Genomic DNA, 20,230 nt, shown 5'->3' with positions numbered 1-20,230 from the left:
GCTGGCGCCGTGGGCTCTGGGCCCCTGGCCACACCTGCATTCTGTCTCTCCTCACAGGCAGTGAAGAGTGGCCTCAGGACCACGTGTAAGTGCCACGGCGTGTCGGGCTCCTGCGCCGTGCGCACCTGCTGGAAGCAGCTCTCCCCCTTCCGCGAGACGGGTCAGGCGCTCAAGCTGCGCTATGACTCAGCCGTCAAGGTGTCCAGTGCCACCAACGAGGCCTTGGGCCGCCTGGAGCTGTGGGCCCCTGCCCGGCCAGGCAGCCCCACCAAGGGCCTGGCCCCGCGGCCTGGGGACCTGGTCTACATGGAAGACTCGCCCAGTTTCTGCCGGCCCAGCAAGTACTCGCCCGGCACAGCGGGCAGGGTGTGTTCGCGGGAGGCCAGCTGCGGCAGCCTGTGCTGCGGGCGGGGCTACGACACCCAGAGCCGCCTGGTGGCCTTCTCCTGCCACTGCCAGGTGCAGTGGTGCTGCTACGTGGAGTGCCAGCAGTGCGTGCGGGAGGAGCTCGTGTACACCTGCAAGCCCTAGGCCCGCTGCCCCGTGTGCCTGGGGGCGCTGCCAGGACCTGGAGGCGCTCGGCCACCTGGAGGCCCCTTCAGGCAGGGACGCACAGCAGGCGGGCACTCACCGACATAGCTAGCGCCTGTGCTCATGCACTCCTCTCTCCGCCTGGCCTCAGCCGCCTTTCCCCCCCTCGACACTCCACAGAGAGAGGCTGGGGTGACCGGCACGGAGGGTCCCTAGCCTTGTTGGAGCAGGAGCGCAGAGTCGGAAAAGAGGTGGGGAGGGAATAAGGGAGACCAAGAGGAGGCCAGGACTGGGGTTTTTTAGAGGGGGGACATCCCGCTATCTCCGTTCCTCGGGTGAGTGGCCTAGAGCCAGCAAGATGTGGGGAGGTGAGCTTCTGGGCCTGTCAGCTGGCCGCAAAGGCTGGAGCCTGTCAGGGTTGGGTCAGTCCAGGCCTAGGGTTCTGCTCAGGTCACAGTGAGCCCTGGAGGCCATGCAGCTCCACCACCAGTGGCTTTGCTCTGCTAGAGGTCGGCGGAGAGGCCAAATGGTAGGGGCTGTTTGTTTGCAGAAAGGGAAGATTGCTGGGCTTGGTGGACAGAAGTCAGATACGTGCCCTGGAGCAGCCCTGTGTCCTTGATTTGGCTTTTAAAATATGCACGGAGCCTCATTCTTGCCTTGAGAGCTCAGTTATTGACACCCACCCAGCTCTGTTTGGTAAGAGCCCCAGGGGATGCTGGTGGGGTCGTGCAGTCCCCAGGTGGGGTGCACTTGGCGCACGGAGGCTGCACAGAGGCACAGTGACCCCTCCCCTGTTTTCCGGATGGGAAATCTTTAGTCCCAGCCCAGGAGAGGGTGACAGCCTTTGGTTCGAGGTAGGGACGCAGGGAGCTCAGTTTCTCAGCGTCCCCTTAGGCCGGGTTTGGTCGGCGGCCTGTGGCTGCGGTCCACCTGCGCTGTGAGGCCCCAGCACAGCTGGCGTTTGTGACCCAGAAAGTTCTGACTCTGGTTACATTCCTACTCTTCCAGCTACTCATCTAATGAAGGTTTTGCCCTGGAGTTAACAGGCACGGGAACGTCTTTGCTAAGCCTGGCTCCTTGGGGGCCCCACTCGCTTACTGATGGCCCCCACTTTGGCTCTTACCTGAGGAATAGGAGTGACTTTGCTAATTTCCTCTGATCCTGTGGACGTTTCCAGTGCTACCTGCCAAGGCCTTGTGTGGGAGGAGGAGAGAGTAACTGGTACATACACACAGGTGCGCGTGCACAGGCACACGCGTGCGCGCGCGCGCGCACACACACACACACACACACACACATGCATGCCCCTGGGACCTGCCAGGCTGAGAGTTCCCATCTAGCAGCACCCATTGTCTGGTTTAGAACCAGGACCTTGCAGGGGCCACTCTGCTGGAAGCTGAGCGCTTCCCCAAAGCAGGGAAGCAGTGCTAGCCAGGAGGAAGTGACCTCCTCCGGGAAGCCCTTGGCTGCGTTGCTGGCCCTGCCGCACCCTCTGTCAGCTTCCTTTCTCCCTGAACCCAGAGTTGCTGACCCTCTGCTGAACAGAAACTTCAGAATCAGCCGTATGCTCAGAAACCACCAGTGAGAGCCCAGGAAGAAGCCCTGGGTGCCCTGGGACCTCCGAGGGCAAGGAGCTTCCCCGGCCTTGGTGGGTCAGGGCAGCTTGTGAGAGAGGCCGGATGGATCTCTGGCTGCAGAGGTTCTGAGGAGGAGCCAAATTTACCTGAGACCCCCTCCCTGGACTGACCTTGCTGGCCCAGGCAGCCGGCCCACCTCTTGCCAAGAAGAGCAGAAAGGAGAGCGGGCTGGTTTTCTAGTTTCTTCCACTCCCTGCACTTCGTGGAGACTGTTTCTTGGCCAGCCCAATCCGTCTTGTTCCCCTGAGACCCCGACTCTGCCTCCACCTTGCCCCAGCCCTTGGCATAAGGCACCAGAGGCCTCACCGGCAGGAAGAAGGGGCCTGATCCATCAACACACTGTGTGCACCCCAACTCCACGGTCTTGGGGTTGCAGGAGGATAAAGGCAGGCTCTGAGGGCTCCTCGGCCTGGGGAGGGGTCCTCCCTGTCTAGCCCCGCCTTCTCTTTTCTTGCTCCACCCCCTTTCTTTTCCGGGTGCCCTCAAAGGTCCACCTCAGCCCTGCGGGGGCCCCTCATTCTAGAGCTTTAAGGGAAATGCTCACAGGGTATTTTTTTGGTCTACCTCACACATGTAGTTTTTAGGGCAAAAGAGAATAATTTATATAGCTAAGATATATGAGAAAATATTTATGTATAATATTTATATAGTTTCTATATTTCATGGGCGGCACCTGTGGGGGTTGTGTGTTCTGTCAGAAGCCGTCCTGTCGGGGGAGACACCGCTTGGCTGGACCGGGGCCGCCCCTGAACTGTTCCCCAGGGGGCTGGGGTGTCTCATCGGCTTCTGAAAGGAGCCTGTCTTGGCGCTAGTGAGAACGCATCCCTTCGGGGTGTGAGCCCTGGTGGCCTTGATCCGGCTCGTCCTTGTGAAGGTTTTGTAAATTCTGTTCTTCCGGGTCCCAGGCCCCTCTTCTGCTCTGGAGAAACTGTCTTGCTCATAATAATGAGGACGAGAAAGATGCCCACACTTTGCATTTGTAAAGCACTTTTGGTCTTCAGAAACACTCCTGTCCCCTTAATCCCACTTGATTCCCCCACTCTGCCCCCCCCCCCCGTTAGCCCTGAACTGTGTGTGCGGTGGGGGGCTCATTACTGTGCTGGGTTTACAGATGCGGCCCAGAGACGGAGGACTGTGCCCTCCCCACACTAAGAAGGTCTTGTTTGATGGCTATTTACTGAAACTGTGTGGGCCAGGCGCTGCGGGAGCTGACCTGCCCTGAGCCTAGGAGCCCCAAAGTCTGGCTACACACTGAGCCCCAGAGCCCAAGGAAGTGGCTGCTTCTCCAGCTGTGTGTGACCCCGGCCTTTCGGATCTGGACAGCACATCAGCATCTCTCCAAACGGAGTCCTGTGTCTCAGCCTGGGGCTGCCTGAGAGGCCTGGAGAGAAAGGACCGCGTGGAAGCCACTCCTGGGGCTGCTTGAGAGGACTGGGCGACAACACGGGGCCCCTCCCAGCCCACAGATGGGTTTCATTTGCTCTCATCTGTGGTTTTCTCTTAAAAATGAGTTGTTTTCCATTGGATTTCTGGCTTGCCTTGTGAAATCAGTTTTGTTGGCCAACGGGGCCTGCATTGTCACCTGGCCACAGTCAGGGCTACAGGGAGGGAGCCCTATTAGGCCGCATGGGGGGGTCCCCAGTTTGCTATGTACCCCCACTCCAGTCCACCTCCCTCATGGATGTCCCCGCCTGGCTCTCGTGGGCACATTGTGTCCCTCTCCCTGTCCAGATAAGCCCAGTGTCCCTGTGTCCTTCATTGCCTGGCAGACAGGCCCATAGGAAGACCCATGCCAGCCCCAAAGATTATTTTTTATTTCCCAGAGTTTCCTCTCTCATCCATGAACTTCAAGTGCTTTTTGTCTCAGCCCGTTTTGGAATTTCAATGGGAGCTATCGTATATTAAGCACTGTATGTCCATCCATTCAATCCAAGATTACACAGGGAGCCCCGACTGAGCGCCAGGCACCTCTCTGGATACTGGGGTGTAGCAGCAAGCAAAACCAAGTCCCTGCCTCGTGGGGCTGATACTCTAGTGGGGGAGAGAGACAATAAACCAGTAAACTCCATGTCAGATGTTTGTACCCACTTTGTCTTGATTTATTACAATAATGCTGCGTATTGGACACAACCAATGAAGGCTCTCGAATGCCATTAGGAAGCAGGGGTGTCAGGATTTGAGCACAGATCTGCTGGCCTTCAAAGAGTGGCTCATTCCCTCTCTGGACTGCTGCCTCCCCTCAGATACAGGTAGGGCGGGAATGGATCACCCCCTTTTATGGATTCTGGGTAAACTGAGGCCTGGAGGAAGGAAGTAACCCAGCCAAGGTTATGTGCCAAGTCAGACCAGGCTGGAGGCTGGGTCCCCACCTGGACATGATCACTATTTCTAGCGTCCTCACCCCATGGACAGCAATGCAGTTTGGGGTGGGGGGCAAGATAACGTGAAACAGGACCCTTCAGGGACTTAGGGCTCAGTAGGACAAATGAGAGGCACAGCTGAGCAATGGTTTGGGCCCTTTACGAGTGAGCCCCCCAGTTCCTTTCTCTGGCCATACTGCTTCCCAGTATGCTTCGGGAAGGGCATGCCTTTCACCGACACTGCCCCTGGAGGTCTGATGAGGGAGGAGACCCCTTACTGAGCAGAGGGCAGCGGAGAGGGCTTGGCAGCTACCCTGCCCCAGCTCTCCAGCCCTGCTGGGATCCACGCCAGGTCCCTGGAGAGTGAGGCAAAGGGCGGTCCAGTCCAACAGTGAGGGCACTTACACTCCCACCTTCATGCCTGTCCTCATGTGTTCCTTCTGCTCAGTGTTCCTCAGGGCCCGGGGACCGGCTGGTTCCAAGTGGTGACGGAAGTATGCACGCAGTGGGCTCCAGTGTTCTAAGGGACTTCTTATCTGTTTTCTCATTTGAGCTTCCCAAGGCAGGCATCTTTCTTCCCTTTTTGCAGATAGGGAAACTGAGGCACAAAAATGGTTAAGAGACTCACTGAAGGTCACACAGCACAGAACCTGGGTCTTTGCCTCCAAACTCTACATCCTTTCTACTCTACATCGCCTTCGGCCTCCTTCCATCTGCTCCTGCCCGTAAGGCTGTTCCCAAACAGGCTCTCAGGCCTCTCCACCCCCAGCGGCTCTGAGAGGGGATCTCTTCCCCAGACTGGCACTTGCTGAGACAATCCCGGGGTGGGGACTTTACCTGCAGTATCTCCCCTTTTAGAGACACTGAGTTATGTGCGCTGTCTCTCGCTTCCTCTCAGTACATATTGATCTTGTGAAACCATTTGTGAGAACACTGCAGCCACCAGGACGTTCAAATACTTGATTACACGTCTCCTAAGGACAAGAACCACAAGGCCTCCATCACAAGCAAGATACAATATTGTATCTCCAAAAGAACCACAAGGCCGTCATCACAAGCAAGATACAATATTATCTCCCACGCACTCGGTAGTCAAACTTTGCACCTCTCCCTCAAAATGTCCTTTCTAACTTTTTGTGTGTGTGTGATCCAGAATCCACTTGAGAATCAGGCCTTGCGTGTTGTAGTCATGCCCTCCCAACACCGCTGTTATCCAGAAGAGTCTCCCTACCTTTGCTTTCATGCCCTTGATACTTGAAAGAGTTCAGGCCAGCTGTCTTGTGGAATGCCTCTCCGTTGAGATGTTTCTGATTGTTTCCTTATGACCAGATTCTGGTTTGATATTTTGGCAAGAAATCTCCTTGGGTGATGGGTGTCCTTCTCTGTGCGGGCCGTCAGGAGCCACAGGATGTTGGCTTATCAACATGACGGGTGACATTGAATGAACCTCATCACTTGGCTCAGATCTGGTTTCCCCCAGATCTCTCTGATGGGAAGCGGCCCTTTCCCCTGGTGATTCGTGACTCGTCTGCCGGTGATGTGTTGAGACTGTGGGAGTATCTTGTTGTTCAACAAACATTTTACCCAAAACTTCCAGCATCCACCGATGTCCTTGCCCAAACTGATCGCAAATGGTGATTTTCTAATTCCATCATTCCCTGCCTATTCTGTAGTTGGCATTCTTCTATAAAGAGCTTTCCCTTCTTCCTTACCCCTCCCTGGTATTCCTTCTAATCTTCACGATCCACCCTGCAGGGTAAGAATTGTTATCCCCATTTTTTAAAAAGATTCTATTTATTTATTTATTTTTTTGAGAAAGAGGGAGAGAGCACGAGCGGGGGGAGGGGCAGAGGCAGAAGTAGACTCTTGCTGAGCAGGGAGCCCCGTGTGGGGTTCGATTCCAGGACCCTGAGCTGAAGTCAGACATGTAACCGACTGAGCCACCCAGATGCCCCAAGAATGGTTACCCCCATTTTAGAGATGAGGGAACTGAGGTCTAGGGACCAGCTTCAGTCTTTGGCTGAGTGAGTGGCAGAACCAGGATTCAAACTCAGGCCTTTCTCATGTTTGAGCTCTCACCCACTGCCCTCTGGAATCTTCTCAGATTTCTGGGTTACTTCTCTGATGACTCAGCTCCAAGCAGGGGGTGAGGAGCGGTGCCCTTTCCCAGTGGAGTTCCTATAGCAGGTGGGAGAGGACTGGAGGGCAGCAGGGGTGGGGTGGGGGACAGAGATTTCCTCTCTTGGAAATCATGAGATGGCCTTGTTCTGGCCTCCCAGGCCCACCTCTCACCTTAGAGGCTGTGCAGTGCTGACAAGTCTGTCTTCACTGCTCCCTGAGGCCCTCCACCCCTTCGGGCGATGTTCTGTTTTTTGCTGGGCTCCTGGCTCTATGGAGCATGACCGTGGTGACCCCAAGTCCTAGAGCTCTGGAGAAGAGCCCAAGGTCAATTACTCTGCCCCACTGACTCCTAAAGACTCGTGAAATGATCCTACAAGTCCAATTTCCGGTCAGGGAGATACAGTTACTGTCTAGCCAGCAAGCATAGCCTGCCTCAACCCTGCTCCAGGAGAAAGGCTTTAAGGCCCAGAGGGAAGAGCAGTGATTGGGGTGGGGGACATTCAGGAGTGAGAGCAGCGGGGTGGGGTTCTCTGCCTACTTCCTGCTCTTCCCATTCATTCTCCACTTTTACTTTGCTCTGTCTCTCATCGGGGGTCCCTTCCTGTAGCCGCTCGTTCAGCAAACCCCCATACCAGGCACGCCCTAGGGTGTCCAGGTGACCAGACGGAGGCACAGCCTTCAGGGCAGTCATGGACAAGGAGACAGGGAAGAGGGAAGAGGTCACTAGGTGCTTAGCTCTGTGAGAAACACCTCACGGCACTGTAAGTCCGGCGCCCTTCCCCAGGTCACCTGCCTTAGTCCCCATGGCAACCTCGGGGATATAGACGAAAGTGATGCCCATTGCACAGATGAGGAAACAGAGGTTCAGAGAGGTTCCCTGCCACGCCCCAAACCCTACAGTACATGACAGAGCTGGCCGTTAAACAACCCTTCGTGCCTCTTGTCCCAAGTGCAGGGCACGGCTTGCACGGAGACCAGGGCGCCAGGGAAAAGGTGGCATCGAGACGTTGCGAGGGCTCAGTGTGGTCGGTGGTGGCCCCTCCCTCTTGCTCAGTCCTCCTTCTTCCCTCTCCCTCTCTCTCCTCCCTGCATACCTGCAGAGCTGAGGCTGACTGCCTCTGGGGTGTCTGATCCCCTCTCCGCCACCCCCCACCCGTCCCTCCTCTAGTCCCCAGGGGCTGTGAGGCCCACATTCCTCCCTGGCTCTCTCGGTCCCATTAATGTGTTTATGCTGCAGCGGGCCCAGGGGAGCCTGGCCGGACTCTCCCCGCCCCGCCCCCACCGTGCAGAGTGGACAGGTGAGAGTGGAGGCCGGTCAGAGTTGCAGGAGAACCTGACCCAGAGTCCAAATTCCTGCCCCCGTCTGAACAAGTCCAGGGCGGCCAACGGTAGCCCCCCGGGGTCCCCGCACCCCTTCCCGCACAGCCCCTCCAGTGGCTGACAGGCCCTAATCTCAGCTGTCTTCATGCAGCCAGCCCTTCAAGCCTGGGGTCACCTGACGCCAACACAGTTTAATTCAGAAGCTGATTTCTGCTTGTTGGCAACATGTCATTTCTGAAATTGCTTTCTCTGCCCAGAGGCGGGAGATGTCAGAGCCGTGCAGGTGTTACAGCAATGCCGCCCCCACCCCACTCCCCCCCCAAGTTCAGGAAGGATTAAGGGGTGTGGGGGGCGCACATTAGATCCTCCAGCTCTGCTTCTCATGTTTCCCCAAAGGCCGGGGGCCAGGGATGGGAGATGCTGGGAACAGCCTCGGCTTTCCTCTCCTGCCCAGAGACAGAGGCCCAAGGTTGGGGAAACGAAGCTGCCACCGCCACTGATACTGATGATATCAACAGGACATTGTTTCTTGCATGTTCTATGCAGGTGCCAAACACCTTGCAGAGTGCCTCTTATGCATTGCCCTATTTGAATCGCAAGACAGCCCTCCAAGTTGGTGTTGTCCCTCCCTTACAGCTGAGAAGACTGAGGCTCAGAGAGGTTAGATCACTTACCTGAGGTCACACAGCAAGTATGTGGCAGACCTTAGACTCAGATCCAGTGAGGGCACCAGCCAGACTGGGATTTGGAGGTCTGGCAAGAGATGGGCCACAGGGGTGGGGAGGACTTGGGGGCTGGCTTCTAGGCTTGCTTCATGGCTGGACCTAAATATCTTCAGTGAAATTTGCCTGCTCCCTTAATGCCCCTACTCCTGCAACCCCTCACATCATTGTTTGTCCCCTCATTTACATTTTCTTAGCATGTTGCATATACCTTGACTAGCAAATAGCTCTTAATATTGACATTCTTTGCTTTATTGGATGAATGAAAAGGTGAATGAACCAATGAATTTGTGAATCTTGCCCTCCATACTGTTCCCTCCTAGCAGCATCCTACCAGAGCAGGCTTCCTGTTTCAGCCTCCCAGACACCCTGGCTTGTCACTGGCATGCTCCCTGCCCTTCTCTCTCCTCCCTCTCCTTCCCCTCACCCCCTCGTGCCTCACCTTCCCAGTTCCCAGGACCCTCAGCTGGCCCACCAGCAGCAACAAGGCCACGCGAGGGAGTTTCCTTCTGCAGCTGCAGGCCGGGAATGAGCTAATCGACTGGAAAGTAGCCTGCTGGTCTCCTTATAAAGATGGTGCATGGGCCAAGCTGCCCTCCCCAAGGAGGTCCTCACCCCTCACCTCAGCTGCTTCCCCGGGGTGAGCTTCTCCCCTGCCCCTCGCTCCAGCCCTTCAGAGGACCCACAGCTGTGTGTACTTGACCCTTGGCCTGGGCCAGAGCTAGGACATGGCTGGATTGGCTGGTGTAGAGCCCAGGACAGACGGAAAACTGTCCTCACCCACCTCATGCATTTCGTGCATTGGGATCAAACGTTCACTCCGGTCAAAAAACTTTCAGAGCTATCATTTCACGTTAGTGCTGGCATAAAGCAGTACCAGCTGGTCGGAGTAGTAACAGGGAACACATCAAAGATCCATAGAACTTCAGACCTAACAGGCTCTTCCCATTTTACAGATGAGGAAACTGAGTCCCAAGGTGAGTAGTAGCAATAACATCCCGAACGCACATTGGGATCAGGGTCGGGTGGGCAGCAGGGGGACTTCTGAAGTGGGGAGACGCTATTTCCCGACACGTGGCTCTTCTCTTGTGATCATTTATTGAGGAGTACTATTTATGTTCCAATTACAAATTAGGGCTAAAAACATGAAATCAGGATCCACTTCACAGAGGATGCTTACGTGACCAAGAAGAAAGGATAGGTAGTCTTTAAAAGTCAGATAAACAGAGTTCTGGGTGAGCCAAGCAGCCTTGTTACCTTTCTTCTTGGAGCCTCATTCATCAAAACAAACAAACAAAGAGCTCTATATAGGTATCCCTAGAGATATAGATGATTGACAGGTAGGTAGATAGAGAGAGAGACAGATTGCATACATAGTACGCCTATATGTGCCAGGCGCTGTGCCGGGTGCTGGGGATGAAGCAGTTAACCAGGCAGGCACAGTCCCAGCTCCTAAAGGACAGAAGACAGATAAACAAGTCATCACTATTCAGTGTGATGAAACTGACAACCCTGGTTGCCCCAGGCAGCTGAACTCGGTGGCTGGGGAACAGGGGTGGGGGAGCGGAGCGGGGAGGCTTTTCACTGTATTCCTTGTTGTTGCTCTTGGATTGTGAACCATGTGAATGCATTGCTTACCCCTGAAAAGAAATAAAATAAAAAATAGAATAAAAATAAAGTGCGATGAGTGTTGACAAGGGATGAGTACAGGGTGCTTAGGGGAAGACGGCGGGGGGCAGGTAAGAGGGGTGCAGACCTGGCCTGGGGAAGTGGTTATGGGGTGTGCAGGGTCGTCGAGGAGCTCGGAGGGTAGTTCTAGAAAGGGCCTGGCACACAGAAGGTGCTTACCGTTCGATTATCCTCCGATTATCGCTGCGGCCGTTGGTGGGGACGAGGGAAAGGGGGCCCGCCTGTTGCCGCTGCCCCTGTGATATATTCCGGGGCCTCCGGGAGCCTTGGTGATGGGCACTCCCAGCACTTGCTGCGGCATTTTATCGTCCACGTGGACCCAGCCCCGGTGCAGGGCGGTGCAGGGCGACAGAGAGAAGGCCCAAGCTGAGGGTGGCTTGTTCTGGGGAGGGGGAGCTTAGCTCCTCTCACCGCGGTTCCCCCTCGAACACACGACCCGAACAACCCTGGATTTCTGATGCAGAGGACGGCTACCTGGGTCCTTTCGTTTCATGTCACAGACCAAGAAACCTCCCCGTGCTGGGACGGGCCGCAGGCCCGGGACAGCGTACGCAGAGCGGCGAGAGCCAGCGGGGTGAGCACGAAGGGCACGCCAACCCCTCCGCCTCACCCCCACCCCAGCAGCAGCGAGGAGCTGTAAATACTACCCCCGTGGCACAGGTGAGGACTCCGAGGCATGCGAAGCTTCAGTTACCTCCGTGAGGTCACAGTCCTGAGGTCATGTGGTCAGGCTTTGCCCCCCGGCGGGGGGGGGGGTCCGGAGGCCACTTCCTGGTCCTAGGGCAGAGCTCCCCTGTCTCAGATTCTCTCTGCATGTCTGCTCAGCCCGTCCCTGCAACAGGAAGAGAACCATTTCCTCCGACTCCATAAAGCCCACTAAGCACATCGGAAGCCTGATTTGTGTTCTGGACTTAGAACCCATGATCACAACAATACAATTTTGAAAATCTGATCTCCAGGGGGGCCGGATGGTCAGGATTTGACTACGTCTAGATGCAGGGTGGGGTGGGGGCGCACAGCTCCCTGAGAGGTGTTCCCTTTGGAGTCAGGACCTCTGGGGTGTGACAGTGGTAGTCTGACAGGAAGTCCCCCCCCCCCCCCGGGGGGGCTCAGCATGTGACCCCGTGGCTGGGGGCCAGCGGGGAAGAGCCCTGACCCCAGGCAAGCTGTGAGTTAGTGAGCCACGAGGAAGTAGGGCTGGTGACCATGGCCCCTCTCTACTTCTGGGGAGAAAGCAGGGGGCACGTAAGCACATAGCTTCATCATGGCCTTGGCGGGGTCCAGCCAGCTGTCAGCGGTCATGGCCTCCAGCCCCTGGGTTGACTAAATGGACCCCGGATCTCCGACTTCTAAAGCCTAGTTCAGACCTCTGACCTCTCTGTTCCTGGCCCCCTTCTCCCTGGCACTCAGCTGACCCCCATCAGCCGTGCGTGTGCGGTAGTTACGAGAACATGTCTTTTCTTCCATTCCAGACCCTGGAGGGAGGAGCTCCAACAGCCTTCTGTGTGGTGCTTACATCTCAGTGACTCCTGAGTGAGGCCTTTGACTTTGGACCTTTCGAGAGCAGAAGGAGGCCTCTGGAAGCAACAGACTCCAACCTTGCAGACAGGTCAGCAATCACAGACCTCTTTGTGCCGTAATTTCTACATCATCTGTGAAATGGGGATATGCTAACCCTGCATTGTGAGGATTCCACCCATTAACACAGGGGCTCAGAGCAGCACTGGGCTCACTGTCTGCTCTAAACCAGCGTTTAGCTGCTATGATCGTTACCATCACCGCTATTGCTAGAACACTCTGTCCCCCAGGGCCTGGGCTACTCCTTCTCTTACCACCACTTTGGCCCTCCCTGAGCTCCATTTCCAAGGCCATGCCTCATTCCCTGTCAGATGTGTGTCTCTGTCCCCGGTCCCCCTCCCCCTTTGTCCCCTTCCCTCCCTATTAACCCACTGCTCCTAAGGCCCTTGGCCAGCTAATAATGCTGCTGTCAGTTCAGATTAGAGCCCATTACGTTCCTTCATCTCAGCTTAAAATTTTTGTGGTTTCCCAGCTCTGCCTAAAGTGCTCCACAAGGGGCAAGGGCTGCCCAGCTGGAAGAAGCTTCGGGAGAAGGAATGCAGGTCTGTGAATTCCCCAGGTGGGTTCCTGCCTAGGAGATGGGGCTGCAGTGGGGGCTGGGAGCCGGGAGGAGTGGCCCCTCTGTGGGCTGTGAGCAGGAGACCAGGGAACTGGGGGTCTTGGAATCTTGTCCTCATTGTCCTGGGGTAGACTCTCAGACCAGCATCCTCTGACAGACAGAGTCCACCGGGGCCTGCATCTTGGGCACTCACTCCAAGACGAGTCCCGGAGTCACCAGACTCTGCAACTGGCAGGCTCCTGGCCAAACCATAGGGCCAAGCCTCTCTCCTCAGCCCTGCTCAGCCCTGCTTGGCCCACCACTCCAGGGGTCTCACCAGCCACAGGGTTCCTCAGGAAGAGACAAGAGTGGGAGCAGGGGGCTGGGAGGGCGTGGCATGCAGGTAGGAGGGCAAGAAAAGCAAACTTCGGTGTGTGCTCCCCACAGCCCAGCAGTGAGTACGCCAAGGACTCAGCGCCCCTCGACTTCTTTAATTCTCACAACAGCCCCCTGAGGTAGGCTCTCCGGTCACACAGCTAGGAAGGGGGAAAGCAGGTTTCAGATTCAGCTCAGTCTGTCTCCCTTGCCGAGCATCTGATGAAGGGTGATAGAGGAGGGGCACCCTGCAGCTCTCAGGGGCTCTCCTGGGCAAGTCCCAGACACTCGCAATGGTTCTGGGTGCAGAATGCTGACAACCCACGTCTGGGTCTTCCCTGCTCTGGACTCTGGTATTACATTTTAATCATCGCGTCTACTTCTGTGTAGGACGCTGCCATTTACCAAGTGTCTTCCGTGGCTATTACTCATTTGTTGAGCCCTGCAGGAGCTCCCAGGGAAGGCTGAGACTTATCAACTCTTTTTGCAGGTGAGGAAACCAAGGCTCAGAGAGGTGAGGCCCTTGCCTGGGTTGCAGGTGGGAGATGGCGAGCGAGCCGGACATCAAAGTAAGGTCTGTGGGGCCTGGGGGTGCAGTGTGGGGGCACCGCACTCGGGCTTCTCTAAGGGGAGAGTCATTGTTAACCCATCCGCTGCAGTGTTCCCAGCCGTGCCACCTGCTGCCTGAGAGCTGAGAGGTCTCCAGCGGGTCCCCAAGTGGGGGGATCTCATCTGGGCCCCTCTAACCTTCCTCTGTCCCAGTTCCCCCGTTCAGTGGGGAGGATGTCAGCTTGTAGAGAATGTCAGGGAGAAAGTGAAATGCCTCCCATACCACCCGGCCCAACAGCCTTCCAGCTGCGGGGTCCATCCCCTGGCCCAGTCCCACCCTGTCACCAGGTCTGTACTCATGAGGGTCTGAGGATCACTCTCTGCAGGGCCTTGGGGACCCCAGAGCTTTCTTGGCTCCAAATGGAACGGTCTCTGTTTCTAGCAAAGGTTAATGCCAGTCCTCAGAGTTTCAAAGTCCTTCTTTACATTTCTTACAGGCTAGACATGTCACAGCCCTGCTTGGAACCTTGGCTGTCATCCCCAGGTGTGCCCCTCAGCCTTTCCCCACCGTCTCAGCCCTTAGCTCCAGGCCCCGTGCAGGCATCCCAGGCCCCAGCCAGCCGAGCCACTTCCACGCTCCCTGCATGTGGCCACATTTTCCCACTTCCGTGCCTCTGCTCATGCCAGTCCTGCTGAGAATGCCTTTCCTCCCTTTGTCCACCTTCCTCACTCCTGCCCCATCTTAAAGTCTCAGCTCTAAGAAGCTTCCCACTGCCCCCCAGAGTGAATCATGCCTTCCTGGGAGCTTCTACCATCAGATCGTTTTTTCCCTTTACCTTGACACTAAACGCCCTGTGCAACCATCTCTCTCTCTCTCCCCCACTGGACTACGAGCTCCTTGGGAAGGAGGCCCGGCTCTCATCCACCTCCACTTTTAAAAAAGTTCTGCCCCTTGTTCCTTCCGTCTTTCCTTCTTCCATTCCTCCCTCCTTCAACAAGTATTTATTCCACAACGGTCAAGGGCAGCCCAGCTGGCAGAAGCTTCAAGAGCTCTGAAAAATAATCATTCACCATGGGGAGAGGTGAGAACAGCACCAAATTCTGAGTTGGAGTTTGGAAGCCTAAAGAAACCAAACTGGAAAGACTCTGGTTTCTAGAGGCTGGGAGAAAAGGAAGAAGCAAGGAGCCTCATTCTTCCTTCTGGGCAAGGCAGTTGCTGGCCACACAGGGCTATGGGTCCCTAGAGGAGCCGGAGAGTGGACACCATGCTTCCAGGGTCTCCGTGGGGATGGAGATGTCTTAGTGGACATCTTTGTCGGGACATACGATGAAGACTAGCACAGCTGACCGCCTTGACGCCATCTGTCACAGTCAGTCTGCTCGCAGCCCTCAGCAACCCCCTCCGACCCCTGCTTCGGTTTGTTCTAGTAACTCAAGACCGTAATAGTCACCTCCATCCATTCTTCATGGCCAGTCAATTAGCCCCCAAGATTTGGAGAAGGCTCCAGATGACCATTGTGTTTTTTAGGTGCGGCCTTTTTATCATCCACACAGCAAACACTCATTGAACACCCAGTGTCCCCAAACCACTGTGGGGTTGCAATGGCATAAGGAAGGCACCCTGGCCTTGATGACTCGAAGCTAATCCCCCCAGTTCCTTCCGGTGTAAAGAGGAGACATTGAGGATGCAGCCCACACCCTCAAGGGATTTACCACCTCATGGGATTAAACGCCCAGCAAAGTGATTGACTGAGTCCCTTCCCTTCCCTGGGCCTTAGGCCCCTGCTCCGCAGTAACCAGGAGGATCGGACTCTCTGACCTTGAGTCCTTGCCGGGCCTCATATAATTCCAAAGCAAGTTCTACACGTAAGGTCACAGGGTGATGTGCAGGGATCATTGATGTCCCCCTAGGACAGGTGCCAGGAAACCTACCAATTGGCTAATTAGGCTTGCCCCGACCCCTCATCGCTGGAGGGAGCAGATGTGGACCTCAACNGGAGCAGATGTGGACTTCAAGTCCCCCTCCCCGCAGTGGTGGGCGGAAGTGCCGGGCGCTGCGGGGGTCCCCTGGTGGAATGTGGCTATGGTGGGCCCTGGGACCAAGGGCTCTGGCTGACAGATCTAAGGCTGCCGCCTGCCACCAGCTCTCCATAGGGCGGCCTGCCGGCCTCCCTCCTGTGGAATGACGAGCCCTGCTCCCCCCTACCTGGTGTTTAATCTTTAATGCAGCCCCAACTGCCCTCGGGCAGGACCCATCAACCCACCCGCTCTGATAAAAGCGATAATTAGCTCTTTTTCAACTTTTCACTTCTCCCCCCTCCACTCTGATGTGTGAGCATTGGGAGAATTCCAGCTAATGGGTCTGCCCTCAGCCAATTCCCCGGCCCATGCAGGCCGGAATGCACGGGGTCATTAGCCGGGCCTCCCGGGCAGGGGCCTGGGCTTGGGACGTGCTTGCCTGCCCGCTCTGGGGTGCCCCAGCCACCCAGGAGAGGGCCCGGCCTCGGCAGAGCAGACCTGCCCAGACCTGCTGGATCCCACTGTCCTCGGTGGTGGCCCCTTACTGCACCTCCAGAGTCCACTGGGAGGCGGCCTTAGGCTCCCATGGGGCCAGGCCAAGAGCACAGGAGGCCACCCATCCCCAGGCATCGCCCTGCTTCCAGGGCGGGGAGCCCAGCTCGGGTTCAGCCACCGGTCAGTGTGCAGGCTGCTGGCTGGGATCCCCCCAGTCCCGCCCTGTCAGTGACTTGTAATAACTAACTTGTGTGCTGTGCCTGTCCCTTTCAAAGTGCTTCCAGATAGCTTAGCTCAGAGGCGGCCGCAGCCCAAGGCTTAACCACGCAGGCTCAGGAGCTGCCCCTCACGACTGGGGGTGGAGGGAGGGTGGGTGCAACTCTGTCTTAGCTCCTTTCCCCTTCTTCTCTGACCAGCTGGGGCCAATGCTCACGGACCTGTTGGCCACCTAGTACCAGAGGATGCTGGCACCTAGAACCGTGAGGCCTCTGTCACTAATGCCACAGGATCGGAGGTGCCCAATTAACCAGAGTCTAGATCTACTGCCTTCGAGGGTCATAAACAGGATCCTTGATGCCTAGGATTAGAGGTTACCATTCATCAGGGTCACCTTCATCTAAAAACCCAGGGCTACCTTTACCTAGGAACCCAGGGCCGCCTCCACCTGCTGTTGACCCCTGGAACCACCTAGACGCACAGGACACAGGCACCTAGTCCCCAGAAGAGCCCACCCAGGGCTGTTGTCAACCAAACCTCGAGGGTCACCATGAGACAGCACGTTAAACCACAAAGTCACCGATGTCGGGTCCGTCCTTGAATTTGTGTCGGATTGAGGAACTTTGTGGTAAGGTCATGCTGGCACTTAGCACATGGCTTCTCTTCGATAGGCTCTGGGTGTATTTTCCTTTACTGACTCTGTGCAATAAGATATCATAGAGTCTCCTGGATGGCTTCTCCCACCACCTGAACTTCTTCCACTCACTCAGCTGGGTCCTGGATTCTCAGTGTGAATTTTTCAGAGGAAAACAGGTAGTGTGTGACCCAGCAACCCTCCCTGAAGGGGGTCTGTTCAGCAAGAGAGCAAGTGTGTGGCCTTTGAATGTAGGCTCCTCATTTTCCAGAAAGTTATTTTGAGGAGTAGTCTCCAAGGACTTCCTGGAAGAGGAGGCATTAGTTCCCCAGAGACAGAGCAGACCATTATCAGGGACAGGGACTCCCTAAATCACAGGCTCTCTGTCCCACCCACTCAAGGGCTAACATTTCTCCATGCTTTTCAGCGTTGAACTTGACTGTGACCTTGCTGAGACACCCTAGGGGAGATGTGGAAATGGATTCTTTTTTCTCTACTTCCCCACCTTCCCCTAGCCAGCAAATACACAGCTTCAGAATATCACGCATGTACACAAAGTTCCAGCGTTTTAACAATGGGAATCTTAGTAATTTTGATTTTTTAAAAAGGTATACATCTTTTTATTTTATTTTATTTTATTTTATTTTATTTTAATTTATTTGAGAGACAGCGCATGAGTGGGGAGAGGGCCAGAGGAAGGAAGGAAGGAGGGAGGTGAAGAGGAGAGACAATCAAACAGAAACAGAGGTCATGCTGGGGGTTCTTGCCTTGAGGAACCTCAAAATTCAGGGAGGATCCTTGCCTAAGGGAGCCCGCCTCAACAGAGGGGCCTCAACTGTCTATTTCAACAGTAATAATCACAGAACCTAGAATCCCTTGTGCGCTACAAGCCTTATACCCTGCTGGTAGGAACGTAACAGGGTGCAGCCGCTTTGGAACACACGTCGGCGATCCCTCCAAATGTTAAACGTGGAGTTACCATATGGCTCAGCAATTACACACCTGGGGATTTACCCAAGAGAGCGGAAACATATGTCTGGATGAATACTTATGCAGGAATGTCCACGGCAGCATTAACCACAACAGTGAGAAGGTGGAAACAAGCCCAAGTCCACCAACTGGTGAATGGATAAAGCACGTGGTCTACGCACACAATGGAAGAGTATTCGGCCATCAAGAGGAATGACGGCCGGGTGCACAGTGCAGCGTGCGCGAACCTTCGCGATGTGCGGCTGAGTCAAAGCAGCCAGTCACAAAACACTGCACACTGCGTGATTCCGTTTACAAGAAATGTCCAGAAGAGAAAAATCCGTAGAGACAGAAAATAGAGCAGTGGTTGCCTAGGTCTGGGGGTGGGGGGGTAGGGTCGTGGTGATGCTTGCACAATTCTGTAAATGTACGACAAACCACCGACTTGTACACTTGAAAAAGGGTGAAACTTATGGTCTGCAAATTCTCCCAATACAGCTGTTATTTAGAAAATTCCAGGAAACTGTGTCAGGTGAGTTGATTGTTGCAGCATTTAATTCTTACAGAGACCCGCAGGAGAGCTAGGGAAGTGGCCTACTAGAGCAGTGTGGAGCACAGAGCTTGCAGTCCAGTGGTGACCTTGAACAGGTCCCTCAGCCTTCATGAGACTCGGAGTCCTCATCTGTAAAATGGGTACCGTGATCTGAATGCCGTACACACAGCACGGCCCGGAACACATAGGCATCGTTGCCATTAGAGATAGCACACGACCTCCTCCCGTTCTTTGCTACTTCTCAAGCTCCCTACAGTGCAGTCGCTCTTAGAGGTTGAGGATGATGAAGGAGAAGGAGAAGGAGAAGGAAAAGCGTTTATGAGGGTCTTATATCTGCTTCTCTCTGGCAATGCACTCCTGCGTGTAGGACACGGCAGGGTGGGAAGACTACGGTTGTAGCTAATCTCCATCAGGCATTTTTGATCCCACAACATTTTTTTCTTTTAAGCAAGCTCTGCATCCCACATGGGGCTTGAACTCATGACCTCGACATCAAGAGTCACACGCTCCACCGACAGAACCAGCCAGGCGCCCCAATATCAGGCACTTTTGCAACAGGTTTATGTTGGTTTGCTTGTTTCTCATTTCATCCCAGAAAAGTGGTCTGGTCTGGAGATGTCATTACTTCATTCGTGATTGAACACCATCCACAGGCCAAGCTCTGTGCTCTGGGATAGAGCGGGGACCAGGCCAGTGCAGGGTCTGGTCCTTGTGGGGCTTCTATTCTGGGGGTGGGGGAGGTAGGTAATAAAGAAGTAACCCTATAAAGAATGCATTTTCTCACCAGCTATAAGGCCATTGAAAGAAATAAAATAAAGGTGGGAGGGACTAGCTTATACAGGTGTTCAAGGACGTTTCGTTGAAGAATTGGCTTGTGGGCTAAGGTAGGATGGGGCCATGTGAGGAAGAGGGAACTGGACTGGGAACGAGCCTGGCACATTTCAGGAACAGCAAGAAGGCCGGGGTGGCTGCAGCAGAGGGCGTGGCAAGGGGAGACCCTGAGGTGGACAGGGGTCCTATTACCCAGAGAAAGCAGGTCTGCATTAGGGACTTGGTTTTTGTATGGAGGGCCGCCTTCCTGCATGGGAAGGTTCTCCAGACTTCGTGAGGGGGAACGGGAAGGGAACAGCAGAACCCCAAGGCATGGTGTCTAGTACGGTGTCTCCCTCTGCTCACAGCAGCGGAGTGTGGCTGGGCCATTTGCAACACATCTTTTGGTTTCCCCCACAGTGTCCAGCTGCCAGGCCCCATCTCTGCGTGAGCTGGAGCAAGGTTTTGACCACTGAGATTCCTTCTGGGGCCTGCTACGGGTCCAGCTGGATAAGCTGCCCCCTCCCTGGACGCAGCCTTGAAAGCATCTTCCGTTTGGGCACGTGGAGCACATGAGGTTAGGTGTCATTTTTTTTCTTTTCTTTATATCAAGCCCGGTCTTTGGCTGTGAATTGTGTGTGGAAAAATGGAGGCTCACAGATGCCTGTTTGTGCACGCCTTGTCAGAGACCCACGGTGGGTGGGTCCCTGTCAGAGACGGGGCAATGCATCGGAGTAGGCATTTTGCTCATACATGTGTGGGGTTCAGGGTAATTCAGTGGACACTAGATAGTGCGTGCATGCATGCGTGTGTGTGTGTGTGTGTGTGTGTGTGTGTGTAAGACAGAGAGAGAGAGAGAACACTGTGGCAGGAAGTTTTCACTTGGCCAAGTTTTAACAACAAACAAGGAGCAGTTTGTGGCCAAGCAGTCCTTCTAGAGGGAAAAACAAACAGAGCAGGGGGCTGAGATAGCCACGGATGGGTTTACAGGTCCTGGGGTGGGGGAAGAAATGCAAAACTCCTGGATCTTTCACTTGATTGCCAACAGACACGGTGAGTAGCCAGCCCCACTTCTTGGTAGAGAACTCCAGTTCTGATGAGATACCCATCCCCT

The 20,230-nt window shown here is 55.2% G+C and overlaps 1 protein-coding gene and 1 long non-coding RNA gene across 2 annotated transcripts in view; both read left to right on the top strand.

Moving 5' to 3' along the window:
• The window catches only part of WNT9B (Wnt family member 9B), a 33,977-nt gene extending 29,478 nt beyond the window's left edge, over positions 1-4,499 (top strand). Inside the window, exon 9 of the mRNA XM_034640703.1 lies at positions 58-4,499. Coding sequence (XP_034496594.1) covers positions 58-531 — 474 coding nt within the window. The 3' untranslated portion in view covers positions 532-4,499. The remainder of the gene's footprint in view (positions 1-57) is intronic.
• A 7,368-nt stretch (positions 4,500-11,867) lies between these two features.
• LOC117795731 lies at positions 11,868-19,687 on the top strand. Its single transcript, XR_004619877.1, has 4 exons — positions 11,868-11,989; positions 12,431-12,500; positions 13,362-13,445; positions 19,537-19,687. It is a non-coding gene; the product is annotated as an uncharacterized LOC117795731 (long non-coding RNA).
• Positions 19,688-20,230: the final 543 nt, after the last annotated feature.

Source organism: Ailuropoda melanoleuca, chromosome 13 (assembly GCF_002007445.2).
Source record: "Ailuropoda melanoleuca isolate Jingjing chromosome 13, ASM200744v2, whole genome shotgun sequence".
Classification (NCBI taxonomy): Eukaryota; Metazoa; Chordata; class Mammalia; order Carnivora; family Ursidae; genus Ailuropoda; species Ailuropoda melanoleuca.
This window is presented reverse-complemented; position numbering and strand designations above follow the sequence as displayed.